Source organism: Triturus cristatus, chromosome 2_2 (assembly GCF_964204655.1).
Source record: "Triturus cristatus chromosome 2_2, aTriCri1.1, whole genome shotgun sequence".
In the NCBI taxonomy this organism is placed as follows: domain Eukaryota; kingdom Metazoa; phylum Chordata; class Amphibia; order Caudata; family Salamandridae; genus Triturus; species Triturus cristatus.
In genome coordinates, this window is record NC_140582.1 from 215,177,256 (window position 1) to 215,197,345 (window position 20,090).

At 48.2% G+C, this 20,090-nt stretch overlaps 1 protein-coding gene across 2 annotated transcripts in view; it reads left to right on the forward strand.

The window, feature by feature from the left end:
• The window catches only part of SMC2 (structural maintenance of chromosomes 2), a 482,587-nt gene that overhangs the window by 424,260 nt on the left and 38,237 nt on the right, over positions 1-20,090 (forward strand). For both annotated transcript variants that reach the window (XM_085641249.1, XM_085641248.1), the window contains exons 21-23: positions 1,192-1,392; positions 2,173-2,289; positions 5,080-5,240. In XM_085641249.1, coding sequence (XP_085497375.1) covers positions 1,192-1,392; positions 2,173-2,289; positions 5,080-5,240 — 479 coding nt within the window. The remainder of the gene's footprint in view (positions 1-1,191; positions 1,393-2,172; positions 2,290-5,079; positions 5,241-20,090) is intronic.

Genomic DNA, 20,090 nt, shown 5'->3' on the forward strand with positions numbered 1-20,090 from the left:
ACCGTTCCGGGTGGATGACCAACTCTTTGTTGGCTACGTTGGCACCAAGAAAGGTCAGGTGGTACACAAGAGGACTATCTCCTGCTGTATCGTCTTGGGTATCAAAGCCTGTTCGGTGGGGTTGCATGCTCATTCCACTAGAGCAACTGCAGCCACTACTGCATTGGGACGAGGTGTCCCCCTGCAAGACATCTGTCAGGCAGCCACGTGGGGCTCGCTGCACACGTTTACTAAGCATTATCGCCTGAACAGCCAAGTCCGAAGAGACCGCTTTTTTGGCTGTTCTGTTCTCCTGGACTTCCTGGTGTGATCTTGGTTCGCAGACCCACCACCGGGGTTGGTATTGCTGGGGTATCTATTCGAAGGTAAGGAATCTACCACTATGTGTTACTTTCAGATGAATAAGTTACTTACCTTCGGTAACGATATATCCGTAAAACATTAGTAGTGATAGATTCCTTACCGCCCCACCCATCCTCCCTGTTCTGCCAACTGATTTCTAGTGTCAAGCTCATCCCTTTCAGGACCTTAGTTTCAATGCACCAGTGGTCAGTATCTTGCATGGCTCTGCGTTCCTGGCACGGAAAGTCGTGTACAGAACAGACGTCCGCGCGCATGGGCGGCGTCTAAGTAGCACCCGCGACGTCATCTCGGCGACCACGATGCCAACGACGGACGCACAGTGGTACTGCTGACAAACTTTCCGGATCCAGTCTGATGCCTGGGGGTAATTCTAAGGTAAGAAATCTATCACTACTAATGTTTCTTACAGTTATATCGTTACCGAAGGTAAGTAACTTGTTCAATGTCCGCTGCCCTTTATGCATGCAAAATTAATGCAAACCACCGAATACATGGTGTCCTTTTCCTTTCAAAGACTTTGAGGCAATATTTGTTTTGTACGTCGACATTTTCCAGTGGGTTCTTGTTTCAACTAAGCATTTCAAGAAGTCTTTCATTTTAGCAGCAGCAAGACTAGCATGTTGTGTGAGTTTTCACGTGCCATCATATGTCTGCAATTCCAGTGATATTGTGAGGATTCCATTGAGTTTCATCTTAGAGAAGTGCATTGGTGAGGTTCAAGTAGGTGTTTTAAAAGTGTAAACTCTGAACTTTGACAACTGTTACTTTTGTTTTTCATCACGGTCTATACACACACACTTTAAGTCTTTTTATTTTCTGTGCTCCCAGGTAGCAAAAATGCTGAAAGACTACGAGTGGATTGCTTCTGAAAAGAACTTGTTTGGCCAGGCAAACACAGCTTATGATTTCAAAACCAACAACCCTAAGGAAGCAGGTCAAAGATTACAGAAACTCCAAGAGAAGAAAGAGAAGCTGGGGAGAAATGTCAACATGAGAGCCATGAACATGCTCACCCAGGCTGAGGAAAGGGTATGTTCATTTTAGTGAGCTGCTGAAAAAAAAGGTAGATTTATCTAAGGTTAGAGGGCATTGTCAACATTTTCAAAACTGCTGTAAAATAATTAATCCAATATGTATAGTAAATGATTTGTTTTTTAGAATATTCTTGAGCTATATACTCATGGTCTCATCAAGGGATGATGGCACTCAAAATGAACCCTATCGAGTATAGCATTTAAGGCCCAGCTCTTCATATTGGTGTTTAACAGATTAACACACTTGAATCAGTTCTCCCCATTGGTGGCTGAGACACCCAGCCTGACAACAGGGAATGAATTGTGTGTAGCTAAGACGATCACACTAGATAACTTGTTACAGCAAGTAATAATTTCTACATAGTAACCCACTCCCTGTATCCTGGGACTTGGTGGCAAATGTTGTTTAGTGTCTTGGTTTGCAGTGCTGTGAGTAGCTGAGGCAGGACAGTGACACAGAGAATGAATAAGTGGGACATAGCTACTACAGGACTTGCAACACTCTCAAGCTTAATTTTCCATTTTATTCCACATGCTCCGTTCCTTCTAATCAGATGGCGGATATGTCATGTAATTTGAAACAATTGTTGACTTAAGAGTACTAGGTCACCGTTTTGAATGAATGGTTTTAAAGTAAAAGATTCTATGCAAGTTATTCTTTTTTTGTTCCTTGTCTGGCAGACACCTCCGTTGGTTAAAAAAAAAATCACAATAAAAGTATATTTTTTCCTTTCAAGGTGTTATGCGCTAAACAAATATTTTCCTTTTTTGCCAGTACAATGATTTGATGAAGAGAAAAAGAATTGTTGAGAATGATAAATCAAAAATTCTTTCAACCATTGAAGAACTTGATCAAAAGAAGAATGAAGCCCTTAATATTGCATGGCAGAAGGTATGCTTTCATCAAGTTATCAGTTGCATATTTTATTTGTTTTGTGAGTCTGGTGTGGATTTTGAGTTAATGGCCTTAACTCCTACTGTGCACCTGCTCCAGCTACACCCGGAGGTATAGAAACAATTTAACAGTTCTGTGGGTCTCTTGTGTCCTCATACAACCACGAAGCTATACTAAATTAAAGTCTCTTGCAGCAACATAACTGATTTTGTATACTTATTCTCCAAACAGGCGTTATTTATAACATACAATTTTAAGTGGTGCAGACGGCCCAGTGTTCATGGGTGCAGTGATGTGAAATATTAAAAATGATACAAATATACAATTGGGATGTTGCAAAATGTATACAGATCCACACTTCATTATATATTCTGATTAGTCTTCAGTTCATTGAACATGGGACAATCCCTATATACTGTGTACCCTTTTCGACTGAACTATGCGTAGTCTCTTCAGGACATAAACTTGCCGTCTCACACACCACCTAATGGGGTACCAGGAGGTGGCGCAAAATCTCTTCTGCGCCTGGGAATTACCTTTGCTCGATTTATTAGCCACCGCTGAGTTCATTGGATTTCCAAGGTAGATCTTAATAGGAAATGCATTCCGCCTGTATTGGAATTCGGGGTTCCTGTATGATGCCACTTCTACGCTGAGTTCTCAAGAAGATCAGAATTGACCGGCCCCAGGGCATCCTAGTAGTTCTGGATTTAGCACGGAGAGTATGGCATCCAGAACATCGGGGCTAGAGCCTATGTCATCCGATCAGGCTGCAAAAATGTCACAGCAACAGGGAAGAGTTCTGCACCAAGGCCTTTGCAAACTCCACCTTCCTGCTTGGAGATTGAGCTGCAATACCTGAACACCTTTGACCTTCCCCAGAAGGTGGTTGATGTCATCTTGGCAGCCAGGCGTCCCTCAACAAAGACTGTGTACACATGTTGTGGGGACAAAATTGTGGCTTGGTGCGGCACGTTCAGGTTGGCCCGCTTCAGGTCAAATTATGTGTGTTTGTTTTGTCTCCTACCCGGCACAGTTGTGCTTTGAGCATGGTTAAGAATTTTCTCGCATCCCTTTTAGCCTTCTTGTGATTTCCGGATCAGTTCTTTTTTTTCAAATCTCCAATTGTGATGCAACTTTTAAAACTCCTGCAATGTATGTTTGCCACTTCTCCCTTTGTAATGCCCCAGTGGGACCTTCAGCTGGTCCTTCTTTATCTGATGTGGACTATGTCCCATACAGCTCCTTACTATTAACACTGTTCCTCTTTTCCAACACCTCACACAGCGTATAAGTGAGCTTCAAGCTCTGTCACTCCACAATAAACTACCCTCTTCCCAGGCAAACTGGTTCTGTGGACATAGGCATTGTTTCTACCAAAAGTTGTGACGCCAATCGACTTTGGTGAAATTATTAGCCTGTCGGCGTTGTATGGTCCTACCTCACCCATTCTAAAGAGGTGGTGAGGCTCCATCATTTGGATCCCAGAAGAGTGCTCTGGTTTTACATTGATCGCACCAAGGAACGACGAGAGAACGAGCAACACTTGGTGGGGTTCTCTAAAGTGAAGAAAGGCAAGACAGTGCAGAAGAAAACCATCTCCTGCTGGATCGTGCTCTACAATAAAATCTACATATTGGCTGACAAGCAGACCTTGGAAGGACTGCCTGCTCATTCTACCAGGGCTTAGCACACTGAATCCCTGTCCTAGACCTATTCCAGTCCGCTTTGTGGGTGTTCCTCCATACGTTCATGGAGCACTATTGCCTGGACTGTTAGGTTCATCTAGAGGTACATTTTGCCCACTTTGTCCTGCAGAATTTTCTGGTTTGAGCCAATTCACAGACCCACCTCCAAATAGGTGCTGCTTTGGTATCTATTCAAAGGTGATATATCTGCGGCTAGACATCTGTATGAGAAGAACAAGTTAAATACCATTGGTAACGCTTTTTCTGGTGGAAACTAGCTGCATATTCGTCACTGACCCTCCCTTCTTACCCGTTCTATTAGTGGACACACTCAGTTAATAAGATCCTGGGTCTAGGAACCTGTACACTGGTCACTTTCAATTTACTGTTTCATTTAGGGGTGTGGCCAGTCTCTTAAGCAACTTAAGTCATCGCACAGGTGTGGTACCTTTTATAAACCCCAAATACCTATTCCGGAGTGGAATGACAGTGTGAAGCTGCATGGTGCCACCTGACTTCATGCCAAGGTACTGCTGAAAAATTTCCGGATCTAGTCTGGTACCTGAAGAGTATTCAAAAGGTGAGGAATCTGCAGCTAGATGGTCTCTCTGCCAGAAGGAGCATTACTGAAGGTAAGTGACTTGTCTTTTTGTGCAAAGTGTTTAGGTTTATGTGCATGAAAGCAATTTCCTTTTTTAAAGTTAAAATCACAGACTGCTCAATTAGTTGTGGTTTGGAAACTCGTTAACAAAAATATAACATCACCCTCCTCAGGTAGCCATTGACCACCCCCCACATTGTAAGCCAGCCTATACCGTATCTTCAGTCCTTTCACAGTGAACCACAAAAGACATTTAGTGAATACAGGAAAAATGCGGTTTCATTTGTTAAATCTTGTACCACCAACACTTGCCGATAAGTCCTTTTTCTTGATGTCTGGTTCTGTTTTTAGATTAGTCATGTCGTTGCCCCACTTAGATTGTGAGAAGAAACTTTCTGTTAATCTGTTCATTTTGACATATTTTTGTATTTAAAAAAGAAAATACCTCAAATTCAACTTTGAGTTGGATAACCTGGGGTTGTTTGTTATATTTTTCAGGTAAACAAAGACTTTGGATCAATTTTCTCTACGCTTTTGCCAGGTGCCAACGCTATGCTTGCGCCACCAGAAGGGCATTCGGCATTGGATGGGCTGGAGTTTAAGGTTGCCTTGGGAAACACTTGGAAAGAAAATCTAACTGAGCTTAGTGGAGGTCAAAGGTGAATATATTTTTTACTTGAAATGTAATATTTTAAGGTATGCTTTTGTATTGTATTATATTTCTTCATTTATATAGTGCTTTATTCCCTTGATTTGCATCTGGTTCTTGGTTGCCCAAGAAGCGTGCCATTTTGTGGAGAATCTGAGAATAGATGATTTCGTACATACATACCTTGTAACTTCTGTGGTTTTTAGTTCTCGCCTGACCCAGCGCATGCGCTGGTCTTGCAAGACTTTTTGAGAGGGCTCCAAAAAGTTCTACCAGGCCAGCCTAGACCTACAGTGCATGTTCGCGGCCGCGCTTGACGCGAGTACTTTCACTTTCACGGCCGCTTTGATGTTCGATCACTCGCACGGCCGCTTGGCATAGCCAATAGGTCTCGCTTTTGGGACCTTATAAGTATTTAGTTATGCAACTGTTGCATGGCTAAACACTTATAAGGTCCCAAAGGTGAGACCTATTGGCTATGCCAATGCTTGGTTCATATGCGTTCTATGATCATATGGATGGGAAAAGCCAGATTTTCAGTGCTCTTTGAAATCAAGGTGGTCTTTATTCTTGTCCATGGTGGGATCTTTTTCCAGGGCTTTCCTGTCTGGAAGGAAAAGTGCTTTTGCCAGTTTGATTTTTTTTTTTTTTTGATAGGGTGTGATGATCAAAACAAACGACCTGTGACACAATTATTTTGTTTGCCAATTGGTGTGAGTTTCTGTTGGGAGAAAGACTGGTCTAACCCAGTATACCTTTCAATGAGGGATGCACAGTGCTTTGAAAGCCACCTGTCTAGTCAGAGACTGCCAGTGTAGAGCAAATATGCCTGATGTGTTGTGATCCCGCAGTGGCAGGTTGGGAAGCCAATTTGCACTGCCTTTTAAATCCTCTGTAATATCAATAGTGTTCAAAGGAGCGTTCCATGGCATTCTTTGTTGGCATAGTGCAGATGGGAGACTACTAAGGAAATTATAGATTGAACCTTTGGAGGGAAGCCAAGATGTGGGAAAAATCCCAGAAGGCATCTCATGATGGATAGCATACAGTTGGAGATTTCACTTACGGTATCAGGAAGAGATTTGAGTCCATAATTAATCTTAGGTTCATCCCGACTTCTCAATGGAATGGTGGTTGCCCTAGTTGTTCAGGCCCGATGGCCGAGGCGTGACAGTTGGTCCATTTGCCACATGTTAGTATCTCTTTTTGTAAGTTATTTAGTGAGGCAATTGGCTGGTGTCTAGTGGTTAATTCCTTGTAGACAGTACCTAATAGTATAGGAGTCTGAGAAATGATTGCTGTGCAAGCTATTGAATGTTTTGTAAGTAATCTGTATAGTTATAGCAGTTGTAGTTAAATGATCAGATAAGTAGGGTGATGACATTTGAATGGTTCTAACAAAAGGGTAGATCAAGTAGGAGTGCTGCTATTCAAATTGACTCAACTTTATTTTTGAGAAGACCTCATTGGGCTATCAGTGCTGCTTCATTATTTACTGGTCAGGAGTTGGAATTGTTGACAAGATCAAGGCCGCTTTTTCTAGGGTACGTTTTATGTCCGATGTTTTCAGTTCGCTTGGGAGTGTCTGAGTCACTTAGCATTGGGTGGTTCCGGTAAGGACGGCAGCAGAGCGTTTTTGAAGGATATCATTTGATATTGTGGTGAACTGAGTGAGCCCAAGCTTTCACAGTGTTGAAACCTTCATGGTTAGGAGGTTAAAGATAAATAGCTTCAGACCTTGATTTATTTTGTGAGTTAGATGTGTAGATAGGGAAGTTAGGTTGGTCTTTTATCTCCAACCACTCCCCATCCATGTTTCAAGGCCTTTCGTTTTTGTGTTGAAATGATCAGAGAATTGCATATTGACTCAGTAGGTCTCTTTTGAGTTGAGTCATTCAAGATTTAGGAATTGATTCATAATTTTATGTAGTTCCCTTGATGGTTAAGAGGCCTCTGAGACATCGTGTGAGTTATGCAATAGTTCTGATATCCTAATGGTTGCCTCATGGATGGGGACCGGTGTGAAGAACTAGTTTGATATAATAGCTGTATGATGTCTTCTAGAGTCTTTTCAGAGTTTTGTGTAATATCTGATAGACTACTAGCCGCAGATTCATTCACGTAGAATTATCCTCAGGCGTGAGACTGGCTCCGGAAACTTTTTGCCACAGCATCCCTGCGCGCCGGGGCGACATCACGCGAGGTCACATAAGACCCGCCCCGGCGCGCCTACGTCAGTTTTTTCCTTTTCCGCGTGCAACGCGGATCCGATCCTTGCTACAGGCCAGTTAGAGCTCCCCCTTTTTTCTTACATTTCTTTGGTGGAACAGTGTGCAAATGCCTTCGGGCTTTGATTTGCACGTCTTGTGGGCATCTTATGTTGGCGACGGACCCTCACCTCATTTGTATGTGGTGTTTGGGGGAGGATCACGGCACCACAGATTGTACGGCGTGCCAGCAGTTGAAGCCGAAGTCACGGCAGGAGCGCCGGATGAAACTTCTCTTGGTGCGTCTCTCCAGGTCGACGTCCTCCCCTCGGTCTGCTTAGGCGGACAGCTTCAGATACGGCCGTGGTCGCCGTCCTCGCCCTTCTCCGATGTCACGTGAGCGTTGCTCCCCGTTGGGTAAGTGTCGCAGTTTGTCCCCGGGGGCTGGTTTCTGGCCTACCTGGAGCGTGGACTCTCCGCGGGTGATGCGGCTCCGTGTGTCCTATCCACCGTTTCCCGGTGTTGGGGCATCAAGAGTCCAAATGGAGACATACGCGGCGGCTTTGCATGCCTCGCTGGTGTCTCCTCCTTTCCCTCCTGGGGCATCAGCGGATCACTCGCTCTGTGCAGGACCCTCTGCGGCGCTGCCGGTGGCTCCGGCCCGACTGGTTCGGATCCAGGCCTAGAGGATGTGGTACTGTTGGGTTGCGGCTCCTCTGGGGCACCTCCTTCAGGCCACGGCGTCTCTGCCTCGCCGCAAACTCCCACAGGGGTCCCTGTGGTGTCGCGGGAGGTTGCCGGGGCTCGGGTCGCATCCCTGAGCCCCTCTTGGTCCTTTGACAAGGTGTTCCTGTCTAAGGACGAGGTGACGCCGCTACGGCGCCGGCAGCAGCTGGACCGTGCGGAGCCACAGGGGTCAGTGGACCCTCCTTGTCCCGCTCCGGGTTGAGGCTGAGGGAAGACCCCTTGTCCCTCCCCACAGGCGACTGCCTCGTCGGAGGTTGAATCGTCCCTGGTGCCGCCACATGGGTTGCCGAGCGATCTTCGCCACATTCTGGGCCGCGGAGGGCTTCGTGCCACTCCCCCGGGCCGTCTCGTTCCCCCATGCAGGTGGCTGCCTCGGCGGGGGTCTGGTTGGCATCACTCCGGCGCCGCCGCCCCAGGCTGGTGCGGCTCCGGCTAAACTCCGATCTCCGCTCTGCACCGCAAGGCCCTACGGAGGCAGGTGTGGCCTTCGCTTATGCGGTGTCTACGGCTGTGGGCATCCTGCGCATGGGTGACCCGGTGGCTCACTTTCCGGCGGACCATCTATTGGCGGTCCTCCAAGGGCTCTGGTGGGAGGGTAATCTTATTTCCCCTTGAAGATTCGCTCCCTTCTTCCCTGACGGGGTCTTGGAGGCATCCTGCCTCAGGGGACCCGGTGCCTCAGTATCTTCTGCACCGGCACCTCCCGGTGCCGCGTGACCCGGCGTGTCTTTCCCTTTACCCCTCAGCCGCCAGCCCCCTTTTGCGGGCTGGTTTTCCCTCCCTGCCGCCACTGTTGACTCCGCCATCCCGAGAGGCCCGCTGGCTGGACTCTTGGGGACGCAACATGTTCACCTCGACCAGCGCGGCCCTGCGGGCCCTTAACACCTTGTGTGTGCTGGCTTGGGCCTCCTCCTGTTTGTGGGACTCGGCTGAATCTCTGGGATCTGCATTGTCCCAGCAGTCTGGCCTGGTGGATTTACAGCATCATGCATTGGATGGCGGGGAGCTTGCGGCGTTTATTCTCCGCTCCGCTCTGGACATCTCAGAGGTGCTGGGCTGGGCCATGGCTTCTTCAGTCGCTCTCCGTCGCCATGCTTGGCTTAGGGACGGAGTATTCCCTGAGAATATTCGGGAGCGACTCATCGACCTTCCGTTTGATGGCAGCCTGTTCCATGCCCCGGCCGACACCGCCATCCAAAGGATCTTGGCAGGGCTCCGTCCTCCTACTCCTCCCCCTCCTCAGTGAACTTCTGAGTTGGGTTGATTCTGGGCCTTAAGCTGGCTGTTCTGGCTGTGCAGTCTGTTTTCTGTCCGTTTACGTCCTTCCTTGGGACTTTGGACTTGGGACTTGGGATGTCCAGAGCACCCTCATGGACATGCCCTTCGATGGCCGTCGCCTTTTTGGCGACAAAGCGGATAGTGCGCTGGAGCGCTTTAAGGACTCCAGGGCCACGGCCAAGTCCTTGGGCCTCTCTGCCCCGCGCCCGCAAACTTCCGCTTTTTGCCCCTTTCGTGGCCAAGGAAGGGGCGCCCCCACACGTCCGCAGAACCAGCCTCAACGCGGTCGCGGACGTGGATTCCGTCGAGGTAGAGCAGGGGACAGAGCCCGTCAGCCCACATCTGCCCCAGCAGCATCTGCCTCAAAGCCTTTCTAGTCAGAGCTTTCAGGCCCATTCCACGACAGTGGGAGGCAGAGTCCGCCATCACCTGCTCCACTGACGCAGCATCACATCGGACAGGTGGGTGCTGCGAATCGTCCGAAGGGGCTACTCCCTCCCCTTCGAGGCGACCCCCTCCAGCCATGCCACCGCAGTGCCATCACATGTTGGGGGATCACTTGCGACTTCTGCAGGAGGAAGTTACGGCCCTCTTGGCCAAGGGGGCCATCGAGCGCGTTCCTGGCCCAGAAGTAGGTCGGGGTTGTTATTCCCACTTCTTTCTGGTTCCCAAGAAGGGCAAAGGGGGCCTACGCCCTATCTTGGACCCCAGGAGCGTCAACGCCTTCCTCTGGAAGGAGAAGTTCAAGATGCTCACCTTAGCTCAGGTTCTGGCTGCCCCAGACCCTGGAGACTGGATGGTAGCGTTGGACTTGCAGGACGCATATTTCCACATCCCTGTCCTACCAGCGTTCCCTGCGGTTCACGGTAAGACACGAGTACTTTCAGTTTACCGTGCTCCCCTTCGGCCTCACCAGTGCCCCATGGGTGTTCACGAAAGTGATGGCGGTGGTTGCAGCTCATCTGCGCAGATTAGGGCTTCCAGTCTTCCCCCTATCTCGACGACTGGCTGTTGAAGGCGGGCTCTCCCCAGACAGTCGTTTCCCACCTCCAGACTACAGCCGACCTCCTGCATTTGCTGGGGTTCTCCATCAATGTGCCGAAGTCGCATCCGAGTCCCTCCCAGAAGCTCCTTTTCATCGGAGCGGTTCTGGACTCTGCTCAGTTCTGGGTCTATCCTCCGTGTAGGAGAGTAGGGTCTGCTTTCTATGTTCACCCCCACTTTTTGCTTTTGCGTCACTGGTTTTCGACTTAGATGTGGCTGTGGGCCTGCTAATCAGACCCACAGCCCTGCTGTTCTCTCTCTAAACTAATACTATGTACTTTAGGTGCATAACCCAATTGGATAGGATCACCTTATTGGCCCCTGTACAGTGTACCTTAGGTACCCAGGGCATAGGTGTACCCTAGGCCTACCAGGGGCTGCAGCATGTATTGTGCCACCCCTGGCCTGGCCTTCCATTATGACACAACTGGCTGATCACTCAGCTGGGGCAAGGTCGTGTAATCACCCCTTGCTTAGGTGTAGTATTCCTATACCTACCTTATATATAGACACATGTGTACCTATCAGCCACTCCTATGGCAGGCCTTAACAATCCTGGAGGCAGAGTGCTTGGTAACATGTGAGATGGTGCTCTAGCATGAGCTGAGCCTGTCTGCAGCTTTCGGAGCCATGTCCTTATAGCTGTTCTATGATATAGCCTACCATATACTCTTAAAGTGCCTTATAATCTTAAACGGTTATGGTAACTATGGTGTGGCTTTATCAAAACATGTTGTGTAAGGTGTCTAACACTTTGGAATAATACCCCCATACCATTTCTGGCCATGAGGATATTATTCCTCCCTTCTAGAGGGAGAAGACCTGTTGAAACCTACTTACCCGGTTAAAGTTAACCAGAGCCCCAGCATCACAAAAGGGATGCTGCTGCCACAGACACAAGTCTGACCTCCTGCTGCTGGGAGTCCTTCCAGCGAGGGAGGCTTGGACAATAGGTTTCCTGCCTTGGGAGGTGCGAGCACCACCCCAGACAGGAGTTAGTGTATTGGGGCAGGGAGGGATGAAAGAAACTAGACACTGCCTGGGGCACACAAGGTGTCCCATGCATAGTCCAGTTCAAACCGGCGCTGGGGCACTCCAGCCCCAGCTCTGGCGCAAAACTGGACAAAGGAAAGGGGCTGTAGCCACTCCCCTTCCTGGTCCCACCCATAGGAGGGACCTTGCAGGTAGCCCAGCCCACTAGCCCAGTATATCAGTAGCTAGCTGAGCCCTGCTAAATTAGATTAACCTGAATCTGCAACTTGAACAGAAACTCTGGACCTTCGACCTCAGGAAGAAGACTGAAGAAATCTCCCTTGTGGCCAAGGAGTGACCACCCTGGGCAACCAAGCACCATCCAGCGACCGCTGCTTGCTTTGCGACTGAATGCTACGAGGGACGACTGCAGAGACTGACCAGCGCCGAGACTTCCAGACACCTCTGAACCAGATCCACATCTCCAGCGAAGCTGAGACCCATGGAGGCGACTAGGGACGTGGGACCGGCGACTTGGGAAAAGTGCCTAGTAACTGACTAGCGCGACTTCCGAGGCTCCCTAGAGGCTGTGCTTTGGGAATTGAGAAGCCCCACTCCCGAGCACCATCTGCAAATAAGACCAGCTCCCCACACTTCACGTGTTCTGCGTGGGGCCCTTCTGCACCTGTGTTGCTCGACGTGTTGTCCGGTTGCTGGCCCGTTGGCTAGTAGCCTCTGCGACGACGAACCTTTACTTTCATCTTGCTGGTCCGGCTCCTCCAGACTGGCACCCGCTCCTCTGTGAAAGAGAAGCACCCCAGACCTTCCTGGCCTGCACCAGAAGCAAGTCCTCCATCCTGCGTGGGTTCCGCTTGCCAAGGCTTGTTGGGTCCTGACTCGACTTCGCCGCCGCCGACAGCAAGAGCCTTCGTGGGACAGCTCACCTCCTGGTCCTGGTCGTCCTCGACGTCTCCTGGTACCCGTGGCTGCTGCGACAAGCTTCACCTCTTCACCTGCATCTTCACGACATCGCCTGGTTCCTTCCCGGCTCCTGGCTGGTGACCTAGACTCTGTCCCTTCTGCTTGCAGGTTCCTTCCTTCTTGATCCCCTCCTTGGGATCCACCAGACACTCTTCACTGACTGCCTGTCAGCAACTTTCCTTCAGGCATCCATAGAATTCAACGACGAAACCCGACGCAAGTTCACACCTATGCACCCGCAGCCCGTGGACTAGGTAACTTGAGTACTTCGGTGCTCACAAGGGTATTGACTATCCTAGGGTCTAGTTTCCAAGTCGCGACTTTCTAGCTATACCAGAAGTGTCCTAAAACTGTTAATTTCTAATAACTACTATTTCTATCGACTTTCACGCATTACGCGTGAGTGTTTCCACTCCGCACCTGAATCTCGTGGGCCTCCCACTTCCTAACCTTTGGTACTATAGTGTAGCCCCAGTGATTCCCTAGGCCTATCCTGTGTTCGTGACAGTGGTTCTTATACCACTTACTTAGGATATGGTTTGCGTGGCCCCTAGGGCCTAACTGTATTACTTACCTGTGTGACTTAATGTATGCTTAAAGAAGACTGTGTTGTACTTACCTCGAATCTCATAAAGGGTGCTGAGGGTTTGACTAGAATAAATACATTCTATTTTTATATATCTGTTGTGGTGTCCTTTCATTTGGTATTCAAGGGATTACATATGGTATAACAGCTGGCTTCACATGCCATACAGAGTTTAGCCTAAGACTGCTCTTGTCCATGCTACCACTAGGATAGCTGTTCTATAAGGTTGACTTTACAACCAATCACCATAAGGGTTGTTTGGACTGATACAAGGTGTACACTAGAATTAGTGACATCATATATCAGGCCAACTTCTCACACTCCGGAACAGCGGGTTCAGGATATTCAGGCTCTGATTCCAATCTTTCAGCCTTTATCCCGGATTTCGGTCAGGTTGGTGCTGCGGCTGCTGGGTCTGATGGCCTCCTGCATCCTGCTGGTACATCACGCCACATGGCGGATGCGGGCTCTGCAGTGGGACCTGAAGTTCCAGTGGGCCCAGCATCGGGGCAACCTGTCCGGCCCCGTCCTGATCTCAGAGGGCACTGCAAGACAGTTGCAGTGGTGGCTCACGGACCGCGATTGGGTCAGTGGCAGATCCCTCTCCCTGCCCCAACCGGAGCACGTAGTAGTGACGGATGCGTCCCTCCTGGGATGGGGGGGCCACATGGGAGAGGCGGAGATCAGAGGCCTCTGGTCTCCGGCAGAGTCCCGGCTCCATATCAACCTATTGGAGCTGCGGGCAATCCGGCTTGCACTGAAGGCATTCCTTCCCTCTGTCTGGGGAAGTGTAGTGCAGGTGTTAATGGACAACACCACCACCATGTGGTATTGCAACAAAAAGGGGGGGGGGGGGTCGTGGACCCTTTGTCAGGAGGCTCTGCGCCTCTGGACATGGCTGGAACATCAGGGCATCACCCTGGTGGTCCAACACCTGGCAGGTTCTCTGAACGCCAGGGCGGACGAACTCCGCCGCCGGTGCATGATGGATCACGAGTGGCGTCTGAACTCTGACGTGGCGCAAGGCCTCTTTCGGCAGTGGGGAGAGCCTTGGTTAGATCTATTCACCACCGAAGAGAACGCGCAATGTCATCAGTTCTGCGCGTTGGAATTCCAAGTCGGCACTCGCTCGGCGACGCTTTTCGTCACAAGAGGAGTTGCGGTCTGTTGTGCGCCTTTCCGCCTGTACCATTTCTGCCCAGAGTGCTGAAGAAGATCAGGCGCGACCGGGCCCAAGTCGTCCTTGTGGCTCCGGATTGGGCACGAAGATACTGGTATCCCGAACTATTCAGTCTGTCAATCGATCCCCTGATTCGACTGCCTCTTTAGGAGGATCTTCTTTCACAGCAGCAGGGGACGGTCCTCCACCCGAACCTGTCCAGCCTCCACCTCCATGCGTGGAAATTGAGCGGCGGTAGTTGATGCCATTTGACTTGCCTCCTGAAGTCTGAGATGTCCTTCTGGCAGCCAGGCGTCCGTCCCACTAAAACTGTATACGCCTGCAGGTGGAACAAACTTGTGGCAAAGGCTGTGGATCCCCTTTCCACCTCTTTCTGAGTTTCTCCTCTTTCTTCATTCCCTGGCCCAGCAGGGCTCTGCTCTGGGCACCCTCAAGGGATACCTTTCAGCTGTTTCTGCTTTCTTACGGCTTCCCGATCAGCCTTCTCTTTTCAAGTCCCCTGTTGTTGCTCTATTCTTTAAAGGCATTACTCATATGTTTCCTCCTGTCCCCTTCGTAATGCCTCAGTGGGATTTGAACCTGGTGTTAACCTATCTGATGTGCGCTCCTTTTGAGCCACTTCATAATTGTCCTCTTCGTCTTCTAACTCTTAAGACTGCTTTCCTGGTTGCCATCACCTCTGCTAGACGGGTGAGTGATCTCCAGGCTCTCTTCTAATCCTCCTTTCTTCTCTGTCCACCCGGACAAGGTTGTTCTCAGGACTCGTCCTTCCTTTCTCCCTAAGGTGGTAACTGCCTTTCACATCGGCCAGTCTGTTACATTGCCCACCTTCTTTTCGCCTCCGCATCCCTCGAAAGAGGAAGAGAGGCTCCACCGTCTGGACCCAAAACCAGCACTGTACTTCTATCTGGACCGTACGAAACAGTTCCGGGTGGATGACCAACTCTTTGTTGGCTACGTGGGCGCTAAGAAGGGGCGGGCAGTGCACAAGTGAACCATCTCTCAGTAGGTCGTTCTGTGTGGCCTGTTATTCCTTAGCTAAAAAGGAGCCTCCTGTGGGGCTGAGGGCCCATTCCACTCGGGCCACAGCGGCTACTACTGCCCTGGGTCGGGGAGTCCCTCTGCAGGACATTTGTCAGGCAGCTACGTGGGCCTCGCTGCACACGTTTGCTAAGCATTACTGCCTGGACATCCAAGTCCGGAGAGGCAGCTTCTTTGGCTGTTCTGTTCTCCAGGACTTCCTGGTGTGATCTTGGTTCGCAGACCCACCACCGGGGTTGGTATTGCTGGGGTATCTATTCTAAGGTAAGGAATCTAACTAACATGTTTCTTTCACATTAACAAGTTACTTACCACCGGTAACGATATATCTGTAAGAAACGTTAGTTAGTTAGATTCCTTACCGCTCCACCCATCCTCCCCGTTCTGTGAACTGATGTCTAGGGTGAAGGTCATCCCTTTCAGGGCCCTAGATTCATGGCACCAGTGTCAGTCTCTTGCATGGCTTTGCGTTCCTGGCGCGGAAAGCTATGTATAAGAACTGACGTCAACGCGCGAGCGCGGCGTCTAAGTACTCCGACGTCATCCCGGCGATCACAACGCAGACGACGGACACCGAGCCGCAGATTACGCCTAGCGACGCGCAAGGGTATTGCTGACACTTCTTTCCGGATCCAGCCTGACGCCTGGGGATATTCTAAGGTAAGGAATCTAACTAACTAATGTTTCTTACAGATATATCGTTACCGGAGGTAAGTAACTTGTTCATTCAGCACCCTGCCTTAGGGCTCTTAGGCCTGCAGTAGGGGTGACTTACAAATATTACATGCTGTGTTACGGGACATGGCACACGGATGTGTCATGTCGTGTTTTCACTTTTCTCTGCACCAAGACACGCAGCCTGCGATAGCAGCCCTGTATGTGCTTGGTGTGGGGATGATTAGGGTAGCGCAATTTGTGCTGCTGCCGCCCTTAGGGGCCCTCTTTAGCACCTCAGGTCTTAGTTAGCAGGGGTACCATTTACTTGGGACTTACAGAGGGTCCTAAAGGTTTTTCCAATTGGGGGAAACAGTTGTGCAGTGTTGGGAAACTGACCTTGTTAGCAGGATCCCAGTGCACTTTCAGTCGAAATCGCTTCATTTACCAGACAAAGTGGGGGTGACCATGTCAAAGGACACTTTCCTACAATGACAAATATGCATCCTTTTTTCCCTAGCATCCTGGGGAATCTAAAGTCACCCAGGGTTTGAGTTTTACCCTGGAGGACACCGAGACATGGCCAAAATGTAGCAAAATCTGAATTTTTGGGGTTGAAATGGGGGGGGAAACGTGCTGTAGAAGAAAGCATATGGTTATTTTACAAAGTGGTGCAAGGTTTGCTGTGCTAGGATCATTATCTTCCCAGCTTTAAGGAACAAATAGAGTTGTATCCCAAACGTTATTGGTGGTAGTCCATTGTCCTCATTTTTGTAATTTCAATCTACTTGCAGTTTGTGATTGGAAAAAAATGAGATTTATAGATGATCCCACAAAATCATAATTTTCTGAAAAGTGGGCAACATTCTGAATTCAAGAAAGGGGTCATTTGTGTAGATCCCTGAAAGTGTTACCACAGAAATAAACTGCTGTGATAAAAACAAATAATAAAATAAGTAGAAAAAATAGCAATGGTTGACAACATTTTCATCTGTAATATTTTGTGACAATGTCAGATTTACAAAACCAATATAGTGTTAAGTTAGTTTGACGCTTCTCGTTTCAAAGATATATACGATTTTTATATTTTCAAAAACATTTGATGCCCAGAGCCAACAGCTGAGCTGCAGTTAGATTTTTTTATCATGCAGTGACAATGTAGCATTTCAAAATCTAATGAATCAAAATTTGGTATGAAGGAAGCCTATTTATTTCTGAAATGTGCACCAGATACTCTGATTAGGAACAGTGGTTATTTGTACACCTCTGAATTTGGGGTTACCCATACAGTCATGTGATTTAGAGGAAAGTTTGCAAAATGTGTTCTTTCTTGCACACTGGCTTACATTTGGCAGCAATAAATGCAGAGAAATCCTACTGGTTATAACAAACGTTTTACTGTTCTGACGCATCTCCTGATAAAAAAACAGTACCCCATTTGTGTGGTTGTACCTAATGCCAGAGGTAAAAAAAACACATATAATTCGGCCTGGAGGCCTCACATTTCTCCCAGCAAAATAAACACTATTTTACAATGTTGGTAGTGGCATAACGTAGGCCCTCGGTCAGCCGCCACCCAGAGAAACTTACCAAATCCAGACATTTATGAAAACTAAATACCCTTGGGAGTACAGTGTTATGTGACTCATGTAGATTACGCAACGTTTTTTCTTACCCATATGTCCTTTCAGACCTCAAACTTTGCCTAAAAACACACATTTACCTTGCATGTCTGGGAGAGTACGTTCTGGAAGCTGCTTCAATCCTCAAAATCCATACTGCCCAGTGGTCCCATACTTGTCCCAATAAAAACAATACCTCATTTTTGTGGTTGGGCCTAGCGTACGCAACACAACACCCACAAATACGATGTGGAGGCCTAAAAAGCGTAGAGAAAAAGGACCCATCATTGCATAATTTGGGCCCACGCTCCGTTACCTCCCAGGAATACCCTACCAAACTCAGACATTTCTGAAAACTAGACACCCAGGAAAGTCAAGAACCCTGTGAAGACCATATTTGCTTTGCATACTCACTGGTGTGATCTGTGGGGTACCATTGTGTGTTAGGGGACGGGTAAAATGTGGAGTGGTAGGAATTTTGTTGATCCCCACAGTTTGAGATCTGGAAGGCCTGGGGGGATAGAAAATGTTGAGAGATTCACTGAATTCTCACCACCCAGGACTCTCCTGGGTACCTGGTTTTCAGAAATGTCAGGGTTTGACAGACTTTCTTGGAGACCATCCACTACTCAAGTACAGACTCGTACTGATTGGTTTTACACCTCTAGTAGTGCTAGATTCAAAAAGCAAATACTAACAGTATTAAAATATTTGAACCCATGACTACTAAATGTGAGCCTTAAAGCCTCATCAAGGCACCAACCACTTTATGGTCCACTCACACGCCTTTCATGCACCAGACACAATGTCATTCATACTGCTAGACACGAGTTCAACGCAACACTCACAATAACATACCACCACCATCGCATTCATAGATTGAAGCACACAAGACTAAAGCACCAAACCCCACCACTCAACCAGTTATCAGCCATCTTGCATGCAAACATACCTCCAGACGTGATGAAGGTCTGTCCCTCACAAGCTTCATGACATACCATTAAAATGAAACGTAGGTTAAGCTTTTTCTACATGTCTGTATCCCTCGAAGTCCTGAACGATACCGTATACTTACCAAGTGAACCTTTACTAATGCCTCCTGTGATAGCCACCAGAGGCTCAGAAAGTTATCTGTTGTGCGTCTTTAGTGTGCAAATGCAAATTGGCGAGCGTCCGATCATGCTTTCGGGAATTGACTTACATTATGTAACTCTGAGCATGTCTGCCTTTGCAACTAACGTAAATATGCTGGGGGAGGCTGTCCTAAGTTTTTTAGAGAGCAGCTGCCACATTCTGAAAGTGGATGAAAGTAGCAAGCAAGCAGGAACACTTTCGGCAAAGTGCCAAGACGGCTGCCATGCCACTTCCTCCACAGCAGATAAAGTAGACGCTACCGTTTCTGCGGGCACGTCAAGGAAAGATATTGTTCTTCCTGTGGTGGTCTGACGGTAAACATCATATGCATTATATGTTGCCAGTTAGATCAAGTAGGTAAACAACTTATGTTAAGTGTGGGTTTTCACAACCTGCATTACATGGCTGAAGTACCTGGTCATTTTTATCCCCTCCGCCCAATTAGTTGTTGTATACAGTTTGGCTTATGAACTTCTGCCAACTGACCCCAAACCATGACTGGAAAGTGCTCTCATCGTGGATTGTAGTGAGCATGAGTGCATTCTGGCAATCCGAAAATGTGACTGAGAGTAGTCTGTTGGAGCACAACAGTTTTCTGCGTTTTTGGGAACTTCTCCTGTGGGGAATCTGCTGCAGTGAAATAAAACTGTCCTGCATGTCAGTTACAGCTTTGTACATCTGGACCCCTTTATAGAAGTTGTTCACATAAAGATTCTAACCCTTATGAAGAAGTGATTAAACAACCTCATCCAACATTTACACTGATTTCTAGCGTGGAAGGGCAATGTGCAAGATTTAGAGCAAAGTCCTTCCCCGTGTATACTTTTAGGCTGTATACATAACCAGTAGATCTCTCGCACATCATGTATATCTCGAAACCATAACAAGATCTTTTGGTTGGCTTGTACTGCCTGCACAGCACTCATGCTTTAAACAGGGTCAAGGAGTCAACTGGTGGATTAGTTCCAGGAGTATACATTTCTAAAAAACTGCCTGACAAATGTTATACAACAGTCTGGTCTGAATGATCACTAGGCAATAATGCAGAGTTATTCAAATGTATCATACTCTGCAGAATCCAGAACCGGTCTCTGCTCATGACCGCTGTGAAGCTGGGTATTACTGAAACAGTCAGAGTAGATATGTAGGACTGTACACTTGATTTGTGCACTATGGCCAAGTTGAGAGGAAGACCCTGAGAGATTTTCAACTCCCCAATTAAAGTGAGAGCCTACTGGTGAACCCTAGAATGAAATCCAAGAATGCCTCCATGCTACCTCAAACTGTTCAGCAAGCAGATTTGGTTGGTACACTATTTCCTCAAGGAAGTCCGCACCCACAAAGAGAAGGATGTAGTCGATAGGCAATAAGTATTTCCTGTTAACTTTAAATTTAGCGTCTGTAGTGACTGGTG